General features: G+C 42.3%; 1 protein-coding gene across 1 annotated transcript; it reads right to left on the bottom strand.

Annotated features, from left to right (window-relative positions):
• Positions 1-61: 61 nt before the first annotated feature.
• On the bottom strand, positions 62-18150 carry WDR82 (WD repeat domain 82). Its single transcript, XM_005508857.3, has 9 exons — positions 17759-18150; positions 13008-13105; positions 9663-9729; positions 9358-9457; positions 7159-7275; positions 6202-6357; positions 6009-6078; positions 4125-4267; positions 62-3636 (listed from the first exon to the last, which is right to left on the bottom strand). The coding sequence occupies exons 1-9, from the start codon at positions 17917-17919 to the stop codon at positions 3607-3609; spliced, it is 942 nt and encodes a 313-aa protein (XP_005508914.1). The 5' UTR covers positions 17920-18150; the 3' UTR covers positions 62-3606.
• Positions 18151-18194: the final 44 nt, after the last annotated feature.

The raw sequence follows: 18194 nt of genomic DNA, 5'->3' as shown, positions 1-18194 counted from the left end.
TCCCCCTCTAAGATACCAGCATGTTGTATCACACCGGACAAATGCAGAATTTACAGCACTCTTTGATCTCTCTACAAAATATTTATTAGTAACAGCCATAACATTGAATTCTCCACATACGTAGTCTTTTGTGACAAAGCATAATTTGACTTTATGTATTTACACTTATCTGGCAGATACCACCTAGGAGTCAAACTCCCCGAACCAGCTCACAACCAAAGCGAGCAGTTTCTCAAAGGCTCACCAGGATCCCAGCCCTGACCCCAACCCAAGGCGAAGTCTCTTAAAGTGCAAATATAGTCCAGAAGCATTAGAAAATAGACATTGCTGCTTCCAAATTTGTTCACTCGGTTGCTCCTGTGTCCCCCAGAGCAGGGCTTGGGACATTAAGCAAGGACCTGGGGGTCTCAAAAAAACCCCCCACAAATCTCTCAAAGACTAACTTGGAGAATTTTGCACCCGAAATCTCCCAACAGCCCAAGCAGATGTGCGCAGCCCCCACCACTGCTTATTCAGAGGCTGTTGACTTTCACTTCCCCTTGTTTTGATGAAAGGTCTTTATTTTATCTCAACACAGGGAGGAATTATCTTTTAAATGTCAAATTAGAGGGGAATGCTGTTTCCTCCTTGGCTTTACATAATGTTGGGCACTCCATACGACCTGGGAGTGCTGTTTTGAATGATTAGCTGCCTGCCCTGAAGAGCACAGGAATTGCAGTCCTGTATTTTTGCAGAAGCACATAGAAACTGGAGGCTAAAAGCGTTGTTCACCTTCCCTGTCTAACCTTCTAGACACACATGCTACTCAAGTTCCTTGACAACACATTTCCCTTATTCAAAGGCAGATGGAAAACACTCCGTGCTACACCAACAAAGTCTTTGCCTGTGGGGGTGGCAAGCGGCACTGGGAAGGTGTTCAGCTTTCATTCTGAACTGAGCATTAGTGCTGTGTTGTGCACAAATCTGTACATTCATCTTCACTCCAGAAAGCCACTGATGTTCTTAGTGTGTATGTCCTTCTAGATCGGTCCTTTGGTCCTTTTTCTTACACACTTCACGGTGCAATGCACAGTATTTTACAACACTGCAAGCAGGAGAGAGCTGAACAATAGTCTTTAGACAAGTGCTCAAACCACATTAGCAAAGAGCATTTTTAAAATGAGACTTCCAAATACTTCCCTGTGGAAAGTAACAAGAAAAATGGCTGGGGCCTACCTGTTCACTTCCTCAGGTAACAGACTTGTTAAAACCCTGAAAGATGATCTGCTACTGAACGCTTAACTGGTAAAATGCACTACAAACCCCAAATATCTGTATTTACAAACCACTGTAAAACATGGCTGCTTACAGAAACATCAGCAATGGTGAAATAGCACCAAGCAGCCTGAAATGCAACAACACTGAGTTGAAGAGGTGGCTGTGGAAACCCAGTCAACTGTGAGGACCAAGAGAACCATTTCCCTTCCCACTGGGCATTGACAGGTGACGGTGGCACGGTATGGAAAGAAGGATGATGGTGTAATAGTATGAATCTCTGCATCTCCAACAGCAGGCCTGTTAGGCAAGACTGAAAGCCATCGGTCTGTTGTTCCCTTCCCTCCTCCAGTCTGGAGGATGGCAAACTCCCATCACTGACCATGCCATTAGAAACGGCACTAAACTCATGTGGTAGCATCAGCAGAGGCAAGCCATGGGGTCTGAGAAGCTTTGACCATAGCACCGATCCAAACATCAAGTTAGTCAGATCACCTCATGCGGGCAGCCCTCCTGCGGCTGCCACAGGCAAACCCTGCGGCTCGGCACACGCTCTGCTTTAAGGAACCAGAAGCAGAGAAATGCTCATTCCCCACTGCCAACTCTTAGCACTGCACATTTCTGCTGACGAGGGCTGTAAAAAAAGAAAAAGGCAAAGAAAAGCCAAACAGACAAAGCTGTTCTACAAGCCCACTTACTTTTCCAGACATGCTCTGAATTACGTCAAGGGCCTCAGAGTTGAGACGAACTTCGCTGTAATAGCGGAACATCCAGACAACTGACCTACAGGAAAATGCGCAAGTGCTGCTGTCCTGTATGGACCAGCACTGAGACCAGAGAGAACGTGCCCATTACTGTGCTTGTCACCTTCCCAGCATTGTACATTGAGGAGAGGGGAAGCACACTTGGCTGGATGGGGGAAAGAATGGACTTTCCAAATTGTGACTCAGCACATGGAGCCAAGTGCGCTTGGAAAGGCCAGAATAGAACGAACACCACATCTACAGTGAGCCTGTCCCAGCCTGCTGGTAGATGCATTTGACCAATGTAGCATTTCAGGAAAAATAAGCTGAAACTAGGCTTTAAAACGAGCTTGCCAGCCCTCCTGTGCTGTTCGCCCACAAGCCCCTCTGCAGCAGCACATCCCTCCTGTCTCTCTGCAGGGGCGTTCCTTGGAGCAGAGCCACGGCAAAGCAGAGTCAGCGCAATCACATGTAGGATTTTTAAAATTCGATTCTGAAAACATCATCTGACAAAGGAAGCGTTGCTCTTTCGGGGCTACTGCTGAAAGCCTGCAGGACCTGTAACAAAATGCATGATGAACTAACAGCATGTCAGTTTTATCAACAAAGGGATACAGGTCTAAGCCTGGTCTGGGGAGAATTTAATAGAGCTTATTTACAAACCAGGAGGGGAAAACTGCATCAGTGAAGGTAAACAGCCTAGACAACCCAGAATACTGGCCCACATCATATTCTTTAATATCTAAAAGTAAAAAAATATGGCCCATTCCCACTGCCCTCCCCACGATATTTACAAGTAAAATCAGCCAAGATGATACATAAGGAAGATACACAGTCAGACTGTGCTTTCAGTCTCAGTTTCGTTTCTGCATTTTTCTGCTGACCCTCCATCTTCCTTTATTGCTTGGGAGACAGCCTGGACCTCATCAGTACTGTCTGTGCCCTCCAAGACGCTGGCACAGCAAACAGCAGGGAGGCTTCGGCAAGCTGTGGCAATGGACAAAACCTGTACGGTTTGCTGCACACTAAATTGCCCAAAACAGGGTGACAGGTTGTCTAATGTATGTTTAGAGTCGCCCACTCTTTCAGTATGTGTTCCATTGCAAAAGAATCCAGCATCTGCTGTTTGAGTTGAAAACTGTCATTTGGCACAAAGTAACTTTGCATCTGTGGACTGCAGTGAAGCCAGAGAGCCCAGATGTGAAAAACATGCACTTATGGGAAGGAACTGCACGTTCCACCTTGAACATCAATAGCCTTGTGCACTCACAGAAGGAAAACACACAATTACAGCTTAAAAAAATGGCACAAACATTTTGTAAATAAAACAGACTTCATTGCTCTTAGAAATAATACTGTGTCAGTTCCAACTTCAGCTGGGCACAGACTGGAAGGACAGAACGTGTAGCATGCCGCTTCTGAACACGCTTGGAGGCCAACTGGAAGAGTCCTCGCAAAGGAATGCAGCAAATAAAGGTAAGACATACAGAAACATACGCAGGAACGGGAACACAGTCCAGGAGACCGAGGCAATTCCAATACTATGCTTGCAACGATGTGCTGCTGTTTGCAGTATGGAAATAATCTGACAGCAGCTGCAGTGTAGGAACTAGTCGTCGATAGTTGGCAACCAGAAGGCCTACAAAAGAGGAAAGAAAGAACATCTTTTACAGAGCAGAACACAAATCTTTCCTACAGCACACTATGGGAGCTGATCACTGCTACCTTCTACAGGCACAGAGGCAGACCACCAAAGAGGAAAGAACACCCTCCCAGCAGTTTAAGGTTACAATCCCTGCTTATGCTGGTTTGTTTTGCACATTCTTAGACAAACTGAAAATACCAGCTGTGTGCAGTGACCTAAAGAACTCGCTAAAAAACTCGTATTTCTGCATGAGCATTCACTCAGTGCTCTGCTTTCACCTGTGTGTTCAAACACTGGCCTGTCAGGTGTGTTGCTCCGCGTATCTACCTGCCAGTAAGGCACAATCAAGGTGGGACAGAAGGGACATGGCTCTCAGCAAAGCCCAAGGGAACACTCATCAATTGCACTGAGCCTTCTCAGATTCACTTCTAAAAGGCTCAGCACCTCACTGAGCTAGGAGGAACTTAAAACACTTTCCTTACCATATTGGAACATGCGCTAGCAAAAGTCATAAATTTGGGATTGAACTGCAGACAGGTGATAGGACCTGTGTGTTTCCCATCCAGCACAGCCACCTTCATCCCGCTTTCCCCATTCCAAACATGAATCTTCCCATCCTCTGAACCTGCACGCAGAAATGGAAAACAAGATATGCAAGGTACATTGGAGAGGTCAGCAGAGAAAATAAGTACATAAGCTTTTCTGTCAGAGAACTGTAGGAACAAGCATGCCTTGTCTTCAGGACTTAACCTTTAAAATTCTCAAGGTATCACAAGGGCATTTACAAAACATCGCTAGAGTTTACACACCTGTATCCAAACAGCAGGTTTGTATCTCTGCAGTGAAGAGACTCGGCTACACAACACAGTGCAACACTATTCTGGCAAAGAGTTTAATGACTATGGTTGCCCAGGAGAGGAGGAGAGCTGACACCACCCAGCTGCGGAGGAAAGACCCTCGCCGACTTGCACCCATGTGCAAGGGGCCAAAAGCTGGGTGTGAGAGTCACTGTTCACACAAGTTCTCAGTTCAGACACTACAAGTATTTCACTTGGTAGGCAGAGAATCAAATCAAGAGCTTTACCACCGAAGGGAACCAGATTTCAACGCACTACGCCAAATAGCAGAAGGTTCACTGGAGATGTCAACTCCATATTGCTACAATGGAACAGGTTTTTCACTTTAAAATGGCATTTTGCAAAGTCTCAGGCTGGGCACTTTACGTTTTTTTCTAATTCAATTCTGCTTTAGTCTAATTTTAGACAGGATTCCTGATAAAAATTCAAGGAATTTTCTTCTGCAAGTACAGCCTTTTGGGAAAGAAAAATTAAGAACAAGTTACAACTTAACTATATGTAAAAACCAAAAAGAAACAAGTGTTTTGGAACTTCTTCCACTATATTTTTCATTTGGAAGGGCACAACAGGAAGGTAAATGTGTGCAATAAAGTGCTCTCCAGAAACAGTTTAAACAAAGAACCCTCCCCACCTTCTCTGCAATCAGGAAGTTCTCAGCCAGAAAAATAAAAGTTTTGCCAAGACCATCACTCATCCAGGAAAAATGAGGATACCAATTACCACAAAGTTATTTGATGTACCAGGTATATAAATAAGAACAAAAAAAAGTGCTAGGAAAGGGCAGCACCACACAAATGTGTCTGACTTGCATCCATGGGTCCTGAAGTGCTTCCCTTGGGGCATCTGACCCGCAGCACCACGTTTTACAGGAGCTGCAACTGCGCCACCCACTTCACTTGAGAGTCCCTCCCACAAGGGGTTAGGAAGGGGGCCTGGGCCAGGAAATCGTGCTGGGAGCCCTTAGGCTGGTGCCTACTGCTTCTATCAAGGGTTAAGCAGAGCTTGTTCCACAGACATGAGGATTTACAAGAGCCACATGAACATAATGCAGCTGTCCGTGCACGTTGCCAGTGCAGGAATGTCCCTGGGGGGTGTACAAACACACCAGACCAATCACCCCAGCACTGACAGGTGCCTCGTTTGTCAGGCCACGACAGACAGCCCCAAAACACTTTCAGAAGCAGCAGGAGTATGTCCCAGCCACAAGGTGAGGATCATTGACATACATTATGTGACAGATCTCCATGCATTACAATATTTTGCCAGTTTCTTATATTTTTTGGAATAGTGTTCATATATAACGGAAAAAATAAAGTGTTCTTGCAGGCTCGCTTACATCGAAAAATGCTGAGTAAACTAACACAAAAGAAAACTGTCAATGCACAGAAATCCTACAGTCGCATTGTATTATTTAAATACATTCTGCTTCTCAACCCAGCCACAACTTTAGTCCTACATAACACATGTTATTTCAGAGCACTGAAATTCTTTCCAGAAGAATTATCTTACCTATCATGATGAACTGAGAGTCTGGTGTGAACGATGCCTCCAGCGTGACAGCCTTACTATTGTTATAACCCTGCGGCACAAAACAGGACAGTCTGTAGCAGAGAGTGTGTCCACAGTCATCTCACAACCAAAGGGCACCTGCTCCCAAACCTAGCGCCAAGTTTCAAGCATGTAACACAGGCAACATGCTCACCCCAAACGTATGCAGGATAGCTCCTTTAAAGGCATCAATCAGTCGAATGAAACCTCCGTTAGTTGATATGAGGATGAGTTTGCCATCGTTACTGAACTTCAGGCCTGTCCACTCACACGTTCGATCATACTGCATCTTAAACGTAGCAAATGGCCCCTTCAAAGAAAAAATGGGAAATGCGATGTTGATTCTGTATGCATTGCTGCTAACAAGAGTCTGCTTTTAACCTTAGCTCAGGAAAAACTTTAAGATTTTTCAAAATAAAATCTTCAGTCCCAAGGTACTAAAGGAAAGTGGCATGCCACAAACATGTCACTGTATGTGTGAGCTTCAAGAGGGAGGAATCCACAATTTTCACACAAAGAGCCACAGTAGGGTGTTCCAATACCTAGTAGCCCCAATGCTCTACCACACTTAACAGCAGAAATTAATTTAAGGTAGGATGAAGTTTTCAAACAAGGTTGCTAATTAAAGGTAGAGAAAGAGCTTGAGCCAGTGTTACTGTCATATGACAGTTTGAAAACTGTGGAACTAATTATGCTCTGTGCTTAACCAGTTTAGCTGCCCACTCAATTACAGTTTCCTTTGAAATTTCCATCCTTTCTGACAATCCCGGCTCCATCTTTGCCAGTGTTCTTCCAGAATAAGGAAAAAACAAACAAACCAACCACACACACACAGGCACAACAAAGCAAAACCCAACAACAACAAATCTGAACAGGAGTTTGGAACAGGCTAAAGAGTTAGCAGAAGTAAACTTTAACACTGGTTCCAGAGTGGATTTCAGGATTTGGTGACTGCACATACCCCTCTCTGAGATGCGTACTTACCAAAACTAGGTGCCAAGCAGGCACCCCATATAGTAAGCTAGAGTAAGGAAACCCAACCTCTGAGCACTGAGCTTAGACTACTCCTTGAAAGCGATAAAGTCTAAGAACTGAAGTTAGGGTAACTCACCTTGTCAAAAGAACGGAGATCATAAAGCTTCACCATTTCAGAATTGACTCCAGCAGCAAAAATTAACCCTTCTGGGTCAAAAGAACACACAGGCTTCCCCTGGAGATGCATTAAACCCTAGAAAATACAGGAAGTCCAAGTTGTTCTGCTAAACTGAAGCTCACATTCCTACCACCTCCCCCAAGCCCACTGTGAGCCAGGACAGTAGCCTATGGGTGGAACAACTGAATTTCCATTGTAAATACTGGGGTTTTAAAAAGGTTCAGAACTCATCTTCTCAAAAGCAACTCTGACCACTCCAGGTCATCATATGGAGTTTCCAGTTTGCTGCAATTACAAAGTTTACATAGGAAGAAAATGAGACCTCACTGGAGCTCTCATCCACTCAAAATGTACCTCAAGAAGGGAGGATGATGTGGTTGTATTAATACCCATATCAGACAGCTCTGCAAAACACTGCTGCTGCTCGGATCAACAGCAACACTCTCCCAATTATGGTTACAAGGGAGGGGAAAAAAAGGTATTTTGAAAGCAAGTAGAAACAGCTCCTGCCAACAGCACTGAACTTTCCATGCCTGTCTAATGAAACCCTCTACCTTCTGGAGGTCAACAGACCTTACACATTAAAATGGACAGATTACTATCAATGCTTATTTTTAATGCTAAGTTTTCCTTAGCTCACACACTACAAAAGACTTGAGGGAATTTTATAAAAGCCAACAAGATATATAATTTTCTGTATCCCTACTGGCACATCTGCATATGTTAGCCAAAAGTCTTTATGTAACTGTATGCACATAAATAAGAACACATCTTTGATTAAATCAACAATACATTTAAGAAGCTTCTGCATTTCTGAAATACTGTTCTTCCCTAGGAAATTCTAGAGACTTTACTAACTTCTCCCTTCTTTCCAATGTAGGTCAGTTTTCCCTGTGATGTCTGAAGGTTGGGCACTAAGCTACCCAACTCTGGGGGGCCCTCGCAAATGGAACATTTCTGGTTTCCCAAAAATATTTCTGGGTACCACAGCTGCCATCACATGGAAAAACTGAAAATTACAATTAACACTTTCTCAACCTATTTCCCAAACTGTTGGATGCAGCTTCCAGTTACTAGTCCCAGTTCTACCATTCTTAGAACTTCAGGTATTAGCATAAATCACAGAACCGCTACTGAATTTGCAACCCTATCTCACCTGTAGGAACTCTGAGACTGAGATTCATCCCAAGGGAAACTACATACTGACATTAAAGACATACTCATGGAGAAAGGCAAAATTAAGACTTCTTGTCAGAAAAAGCTTGGTTTTGACACAGATAAAACAATTTTGTAAGAAATACAACCTCTTCTTCCTTTTGCATTTACAGTTACATCATCTATAATAACTAAGTAGCCCTCATATGCAAAATGGTCCCAGTAAGACAGAAAAATATGACAGCACAACACTACACGTTCAGATACAGAGACAAAACAGCTCATCACCAATAAAAGGTGGAGATTCTCCCCCTAGTCTTCCATTCCTGCCCCTGCTGCCAACTCTGGTACTTTTCTGAGCCCACACAAGCCTGCTTCCACTAAAAAAAGTACAGACAACTATTCCAGTAAAATAAATAAATAAAAACAAACAGGGGTTTGCCTTGCCAAAAATTCAGTCTGCTCATAGACAGGTCTGATGAACAACCAAAGTGAAGCAAGGAGGGGGTAAACCATAGGGCTGCTGGGTTACTTTAGATCATCAGTTTCTTCATCAAATATAACTGCATCAAGGCATCCATTTTAAACACACACTATAAACACCCAAATAAAATGCATTTCGCAATGTCCCTTCTGCTGCCATTCCCAAGGCAGGAAACATGCTGGCTAAGAGAGAACATTCTGCATGGGGTAACAGCCTGACAAACAAGCTGCGAACATCCAGCTCTTCTCTTGTTTCATCAGCTGTGGGTGTTATTTTTTGCTTCTCCCAGCACCTCACCAGCAGAGACACAGGTGAAAGTGAGTGGTGTTACACAATGTGACATCCCTGTTTCATAGAGATTTGTCATCAAGGCTCCTTCAGCATTCCAGGAAGGTGTCAACACTAAATCAGCAGCACACACTTCTGGCAGTATTTTTGTTTTATAACAAGCACACATTCATTTTTCACCCTTCTAACTGAAAATGCAACACACCGTACACAGGGGTTTGATACCCTACCTGGCAATTTGGAGAACGGAGATCCCAAAGTCTAATAGTTTTATCAAGAGATCCAGAAATAAAAGTATCATCCACTGGAGACATTGAAAGAGCAACAACTCTGCAACACAGAAGACCACATGTTATCAGAGACACACAAAAGAAGTGAATGGAGCAACACCCACCCCAATGGTTGTATACAAGCTCAAAATTGCCACAAACAGTTCTACAAAGCAAAAACCAGAATGACTTGAATGTAATATAACTTAAGCTCATTACAATAATTATTTCAATTTCTTCTGTACTGTCCCCAAGCCATATCCTACCTTTTTGTGTGTCCTGGGAAATACCGAATGTATTTGTTGTCATGTAGGGAGAGGTATCGGATTGTATCTGAAATCATAAGCAAACCATAAGCTTTATTATACTACAAACCCAATGTTATCTAGAAGTGATCACGCAGTAAACTTATTCCCCACAGCAACAACAACCTTGCCATACTAAGTCTTGATTTCAAGTCAGACTTAGAAGCAGAATCAAGTTAGAAACAGACATAAAGCAACTTGGTTTCCAAGGCAGAAATGGAAATCAAACACCAGGAGGGGGGCTTCCTACAGTCTGAAGTCATATTACACACAAACTGTCATGTGATTGACACAAGTTAATTTCAAAGTTGCTAAAATTTAAGCACCAGTAGTTTTAATTGCATGATTCTAAAAAAATTAAGAGTATCAAGTTTACGAAGTTGATACTACCACTTTATTTTTGCTATACAGCATGAACTGTGCTGTCTTACCTATGTGCTACGCATCCAGCAAACAAGTCTCAAACCAAACAGTAAGCATAGGAAACCTATGAATTTCAGCATTTAGCCACAGAGGAGATAAAAATATGAACTTCAAAGCCAGGACAAAAAGCAGCAAATCTTTCTCTTTAAGCTGGCAATCAATAGCTTCACGCATTCTCTGCACTTTGAGCAGTTAAGCTTTGAGAAGAGGACAGAGTAGTAATCTAATGCTTAGTCTACTTAAAGCAATCTTCAAAATACATTGAATAAATTAGAGCAGCACCACAACATTTCTCAAGTGGTAATTTTATTCTGAGTAGAGATGAACACACCACAAGTTGCCCAGAATTTTGGAAGATGTTAAGATTTTCTCCCAAGATTAAAATAAATCTTTGTAAGAGGAAATAATTATTAAAGCACAGAAGCCACTTTTTAATCTTTGTGTGCAGATCCATCTGAGCACAAGTTAAGCCTCTGATATTGGAAAGCAACAGCAGCAAAATCCCTTCTCACACTGGTTAGAGGACACCAGTTAAACTAGGGACGGATGGAGGAGGTTGGCATTATGCACCTGCACTGCACAGTGCTGACAGACCCTGCACTGCCGTAACGAGTCCTGCTGCAGCTCCAAAGACAAACGGAGGGAAAAAGACTTTTAACTCCAAAGAACAAGATGCAATATACACAGAGCATTTTCATGCTCATAATGGCTACTGTATTCAGAGCTTTTTGAATGGCTCATTCAGCAAAATCTAGTTTCTGTGAAAAAATTATCAAGTCACCATTTTTGCCTGAGATTTCACATCAAGTTGAGATGAGAGTTCTGAATCATCCTCCAGTATTTGACAAGAAAATTAAGTCTTAATGATCAAGCTGGAGACACAACATTGTGAAAGGCTCTAAGTGACCTCAGATGACTTTCTAAAACATAAATCCCCAAATCCCCATCAAACCTCATCATGGCCAGAACTGATACGCTTCAAGCACGCTGTTAAGGCTCGTCTCTATTTTTTCCTGCAAGAAGTATCATTACCTGATTTCTGAAGTATCCATGCAGAATTACAGCTTCCTTCACTAAAGAAGCAGCACTGGGGAACTGTGATCCTTTCACGTCCTTTCTGTTGGCAGTGCTCTGTCCCAGGCAAGGCAGTGGCCTGTACAGTTATCTCCTGTACCGGGTGGTATCATAGACCCTCAAACTGTACAAACTACTACCTCAGCCTGGAATCAGGCAAGAATTAGGTCCAAAGGTCTTGAGGACATCTTCAGAAGTGGATGGGTAACAAAACCAACACACAATCTTTGGGAGAGAGCACTAGCACTCCTATAAGATGTTCCTCAGTTAATTTTCCCTTCCAACAACTGTGTAACAGGTTAAATACAACACACCATGCCCAAGACTGTATGTGTTACAGACTAGAGAGTATCTGGACCCCTGCAGAACACACTGCTGATTTCATTAGGCTTATGGTTTATAACAGCAACAAATATTTTCACATTCTATCTTTTTCTTTTATTCTAACCAAGTATTTGTCATAATGCTATCCTGTAGCATGAAGACGCTTAAGTTTCGGTTCCTCAAAGGCTTACCAGTGCTTATAAAGTCACAACTCAAAATGGCATTAAAGACGCTTCATCAAATTGTTAATTGTTAATTAATTGTAAATTAAATAACAACCATGACAGGAATGTGACATAACAAATTAATAATGGGAAAATAATACGTAGGCTGTGAGACTAAAAACACAAGTGCTTCCCGTCACACTTTTAATCCTTTTACACCATTAAATCTAATTCCATTGGAAACTTCCTTGTTCCACTAGTTTCAGGCACAGCTTATTCTAGTCAAACCTGACTTCCTAACTCTTAACTTTCATCTGCTCTAAATTCATGCTCTATTAAATTCCTTCAGTAACCTAGGATGCACCGCAAGGCACCAGTATTTCTACCATCAAGCTCTATCCCTGCAAAGGAAAAAACAAACCAAAATCACTATTCCAGAAATGCTTATGAGTTTACAAATACAGCATTAAAAACCATTTATAAAGTGCTGTGCTAAGACACATGTTCACTGAAAAACTCTCAGACACTGACTACAACAAACAAAATTTAGAAAAAATTTCAAACAAACACTAGCTGTTTCCAAACTTCGGAAGTATTGCCAGACAGAAGAATTAATGTACCTATCTGTGCCAGTTCTTAAATTTTAATTTTAAATTAAACTCAAATACATTAAAAAATAGGCTGTCACAAAGCTCTAGAAGCCCTTCAATGTCACCAGTTTACAGAGTGTAGCTATCACAAACACTGACTGTGGAGAAATGGCATGAAAATGGGTGGGTTTTCTATTACATGGAAAAAAATGGATGAGCAGAAGCAAAGCTAGTCTCAGAATAGCTCTGTGACCTCCTCCAGGTTTGGCTGGTGATCTGCTGAGTTACCTGAACTTCCTGCTGTATACAGAGAATGGGAAGACATTCCTTTCCTACAAGTTGGCTTGTAGGTGTACCAGAGCTACAGCATTTAGCCCACCTTCTGGCCACATGCTCCTTCTACCTCATTTCATGCATAAAAAAACTAAGGCACAGAGGCTGATAGCACTGGTAGCAAACAAAGTGAACAACAGAGTCGAGAACCAAACTTTTATCACAATAACAAAGTTTAATCCCTCAGTTATTGCAGTAATGAAAAAAACTCACATCAGCATGCTCAAAGGAATATCACAGTTCTGCATTAGAGTTGAACTTGAATTCCTCCTCTGACAGTGCATTTCTCACCAAAAAAGTTGCTATAATTTTTTCTCAGCTCTTTAGGGCTATTTATCCAGGCATGTAGTTTCAAGTGTAAGGAGATTAAGTATACTCAACTCCAGCAGCACACTTACCATCTATTTTGTTGGAGCTGTACACGACAGTGTTTGCAGCATGTGTGTATCTGATGAGGTCCACTCCATACTTCTTACTGTACAGTGTTCTCTTTGGTCTGTCAGAAGGAAGCAGAAATAATTGCACTCACTGCAACAAAAAAATAAAACTCACCACGTTAGCAAGGCCTGTTTTCCTTGAGATATTACAAGATTGTTTCAAGCAGTCAGATGTTTTTATACAAAGAAAGAAAAGCATTTTTATTTAGTTTTCCAGCAAGGACCTTGGTGTGTTCCCCAAGACCATCACTAGGCCTGACTTCCCTGTAACACCTGCAAAATGCTCTTGTCTCCTCCAAAAGTTCTTCTTCCCGTTATGTCTGCCATAAAAAGAATATGAGAAGCCAGTACAATGAGTCCTTAATGTCAAACAGTACTGCCAATCCAGATTTTTAATTCATCTGCTGCTTATCTTAGATTGATATTTAAAGACATTCTAGTTAGAGTGAAGTAAACATACAGAACTGGATTTTAGGGGTCTGGCAAGCAAGCAATGTACTGCAATACTAGAAATTTGAACTGCAAAGTAAATGTGGAAGTAGCTGGTCAATAAGTGTATCTTGCAGCAGTAGCAGGGCCTGTTTAAGCAGCACAAGGTCTCCACCGCCCTCCTTCCCCTTTCTTCCTCAGCTGAGGTAGCATGGCAGTTTCAGAGCTGGGCAGCCAACCAATGGGGCACCGATCAACATCAGAAATAATACAGTCTCTTCCGGGAGTTATTTTTAATCCAGAAATTCATAACTCTGGTTATTACACAGGCCCACAAAATATTTTACCAGCACAAACCAAGGATGACTGCATGGGAATGCAAACAAACAGCAGGAGTGCTTTAAACCAATACTGCTGCCAAGAGAAAAGTTTATCAGACTACACCCTCAGACAAGGTACTTCTAAAATGCTCAACTTTTTCTTTGTTTTCATTAGCCTGAAAGTGACACACCCAAACAAGCAGGACTTTGAGACTTCTCACATCAGAACAAAAATAGATATTCCCTCCGAAAAGATTAATTCTCAAACAGCAGAAGCCATTGGGCTTTAATTTCAAACAAACTTGCTGGGGACAAGCTTCCATTAACCGAAAGCGAATACAGCAAGAGTAATGAAAACCTATACCACTTGGACCAAATCTCAACAGAGTCTTCCTCAGTTCCTTCAGTAGATTTTTAAATCAAGTTTCAGATGCAAACATGCTTCAAATGGGAAAAAAAAAAAAAAAGGCAAAAAACAAAACACAACAAAAATCCAAACCAAAAAACACATCAAATGTAAATTTACGCACCAAAATTCTGTAACATTGTGCCTGATATGCTTCCCCAAACTGCTCTCTGTAGTTACCTCAGCTGTTGATCAAACTTAAAACAAACAAAAAAAACCCCACCACCACCAACAACCCAAAATAAACACCACCATTCCCCTAAAAAACCAAAAAAACCCCAAACAACAAACAAAAAAATCACAACATACTAAGATTTTCATGCCTAATGTGGCTCTTCCTTATCTATGTGAAGTTTAAAGCTTAAAAGCTCTATTCAAAATAAAAGAATAAAAAGAACATACAAAGAATACACACAGAGGTAATAAAAACCGTCAGATGGACAAAAGCACATTTACCAAAAAGGAGGAAAAAAAGCAGTTCTGCCTTTTAAGAAAGGTGAATTTTTCATGTAAGCTGATACAAGCAGAATCGTGTCACTTCACACAAGACCAACCGCATGTTCCCAATCGACTATTTTAAAACACAAAAAAACTTTTACATATTTTAAACAAATCACTATCACTAAGCATAATTCCATGTTTAAGATTAATCTATCTAGCCTACCTGCAAACCAGGAAATATTGCTAAAGAAAAATGCTTTATAAGAGCACAGTCAAATCTGCTCTGAAGGTGAAACAAAACACAGGTGAGGTTTGTAATAATATCTGTGCCTTGGTTTGAATCACTAGCTTTTTGGTTAGGCTTTTGAGCCTGCCTATTATGGAGGTATTTGGTGATGCAGAATGGCTTAAAAAAATAATAACAATCTAGTTGTTTATAGATTTTGAAATAGAAGTGGAATCTCAGGTCCAAAATTACTGGGTGCTCATGAAGAAGCAGGACAAATTTTTCAAGCTTATTGCCTATGCTCAGAATATACATGACAAGGGAATCTGTGTTTCAAGGAGATAATCTTGTCCTGTCAGTTCTTGGCTGCACATTGCTGTTTCAACTGTCCCGACACTTTTACAAACTGAAGTTCACTGAGATGGGGCTTGATCATACCAGTACGGCTCATTTTAGTAAGGCAAAACAAAGCAAACTAGCTGAGGGTGCACCTAAAGTATAACCAAACACAGTGGCATTTTTAATTCTACCAGCAGAACCTCTCAGAACAAGAGGGAAAAAAAAATATCCAAATTTTGATATTTTTACATGGGGAAAAGTTTTAACATTCAGGCCATTTGCTCAAGCAGGGTATCTTATACTGAAACCCAGCAATCAGGACATTCCCTCTCCTGACCAGAATATTCATTAGTAATAACACATACAAGAAGGTGAGAATTCTAGGCCCTCGAAATTGTGGTTTAAGAAAAAAAAGAAAAAATGACAGGTCTGGAACTGCCAAATTCCACCATGTCACAACAATGATCACTCACAGATTTGACTTTTCACCTCCACACCAATCTCCTGTGACAAAGTCATTCACAGCTAAAACTTTCCAGGTGAGAGAAAAAGCACATCCTGCATCCCTAGGTAATTCTGGAAAGCACGCTTGCACTTTTAAATCAATTGATAATACATGAGAAACTTTTAAATTCATTTTATAACCACTAGAGAAACACATCCTGAAACAGGGGTTACCTTGATGAAACTAATCTTGTTGCCCTGTAGCACTGCAGCAGACAATCATCGATCTTCCACGTTTAACTTAATTAAAGCAAACCCTCTGACTGTAAAGCACACATCAGGCCTAGATGGAGACAGAGATGGAAGGACCAAATGCCTCCCAACCCATCAAACTATTCTTTACAAGTTTGAAAGGGGAAGAGCAATCAATACCATCTGCATTAGCATCACTCAGCCCTTCTACTATTGCTTAGATAATTAGGATCTAGAATACAATCCATGGCAGACACCATATGTATGAAGTTACCTATTCTTACATGAAGAAAAATTAAATAATTTCAAGTAAGAGTTCAGTCTATCAGATGGGGAACATTAACAACTTCAATGTGTAAAGCAAGCAAACTAAGTAGAAACGTAAAATAAAATATGATAAGTGGTCTACAAAACTAAGAGAATATGCAGCATGCCATTTCTCAAACACAGCAAGTATGATGTCTTGGTCTGCTGCAAAAAGCAGGAGGATTAGGAATACCTGGTTTACTAGAAAATATGCAACACTGACACATCTACCTCCTGCTACTCCCAAGCCATTTCTTTTCCATTTCTGCACCACCCTGTCCTTTTTATTCTCTCTCCTACACCACACATGCTCATTTTTCTTTCTATACATATGTGATGCTCTCTAGTCTTGACTCTACAGAAAAAAAAAATCACCTCAGAATTACATCTTCACACCAAGGAGCACATAAAAATTAAAACTTAAAAATTTAGAAGAATTTAAAGCAACCAAATGCATTCTTCTACGAAGAAATATTTTAATTATTGGCTCAATTTGTTCCAGCTCTCATAGAATACAAATCCCTTTTGTATATATTCCAAAACATAAACTGCAAGTATTAGCGGTGCTCTTATTTGCACGTTTTTAACCTCTGCACAAGAGCACCATATCTCAAGTGCTGTGCAAATTTCTGGAGTTTTATTTGTAACACAGGACAAGCATCAATGACAGAAGATAAACTGGACAACTTTGTTCAGTGAGAAACATGCAGACATCTTTAATGCATTAAACTTAATTAACAGAAATCAATAAACACCTTGATTGATTAAATATAAATTAAGACAACATTTGAAGACACATAAATCACGCAACTGTGATTTGCAGATAAAAATGCAACTAGAAGAAAGGATTTAAAGCACAGAGGACCACCTCTATCCGCAACATTCTGACACCACTTAAGAACTAAGTTTTAAAGAAAACACCATCAAGTTTTTAGAAATTACAGCGAACACACACCACACCATCTTTACCATTTATCTTAAAGCATTCATTTAAGAAGCTACACCCCAATTCTTTAAAACGGCACATTTGTACACTGCTCACAGCATCTGCTTGTATTTTAATTAGAGAGACTTAAGCTTAGTGAGGCCTGAAAGTCAGTTTGCATATTTGTAACAGTCCCCAGGCCTGGAAATGGGACCAGACTCAACCCCTTAGACTTAACCATGTAGTTCTTACAGCACTGAACTCTCCCACACTTGGGAAATCACCACCGTCGGCTCCAGCCTACCAGAGCTAACGAGCAGAGCCGCCCGTAGCGCAGACAAAACCAAACTGCTCCAACCTCTGCCCCACTTTAACCCTTTATAATCCACCCCCCCTCCCGTCAGACATCGCTGCAGTTCCACCCACAAGCCTATACCGAAAAACAACAGAAAAGCCGGAGGTTCCCAGCCCGGGGACAGACCCGCCGCCTCCTCAGGCAGCCGCAGCTTCTCCCCGAGCGCCTCAACGGGCGGCGGCCAAAGCGGCGTCCTCACAGCCCAGGCCCGGCCCAGACTCCCCCCCAGCCCCGCGGAGGAGCGGGCCCGGCCGGGTCCCCGCACTCACTTGCCCTCCTGGCAGTCGTAGAGAACGATGGAGTCGTCGTCGCTACTGGAGATGACGGTCTCGCCATTGGGGCTGAAGTCGAAGCAGTTGATCTTGTCCGAGTTCTCGCGAAAGACCTTGGCCACGCGGAAGCTCCGCAGCACGTTGTCCGTCAGCTTCATCCCGCCGCCGGGCCGCGCCGAGGGCGGCGGCGCTGAGGGGAGCCGGGCGGGGCTCCGGGCGGCGGCGGGAGCGGACGGACAGAGCCTGGCGGGGCAGAGGGGATCGGCAGAGGGCGGGAAGGGGCGGTGGGCCGGGGCAGGCGGCGCCCTCCGGCTCGGCTGGGCCCGCTCAGGCCGCGGAGAGGCGGCTCCTCCTCATTGTGTCCGCCATCTTGCTGCTCCGGGAACGGCAGGGGGCGGCGCGCGGGGCACCCTGGGAAGGGGGGGGCGCGGCC

The sequence above is a fragment of the Columba livia genome, chromosome 10 (assembly GCF_036013475.1).
Source record: "Columba livia isolate bColLiv1 breed racing homer chromosome 10, bColLiv1.pat.W.v2, whole genome shotgun sequence".
Lineage (NCBI taxonomy): Eukaryota > Metazoa > Chordata > Aves > Columbiformes > Columbidae > Columba > Columba livia.
The sequence above is the reverse complement of the archived record's forward strand: the minus strand, read 5'-3'. Positions and strand labels throughout refer to the sequence as shown.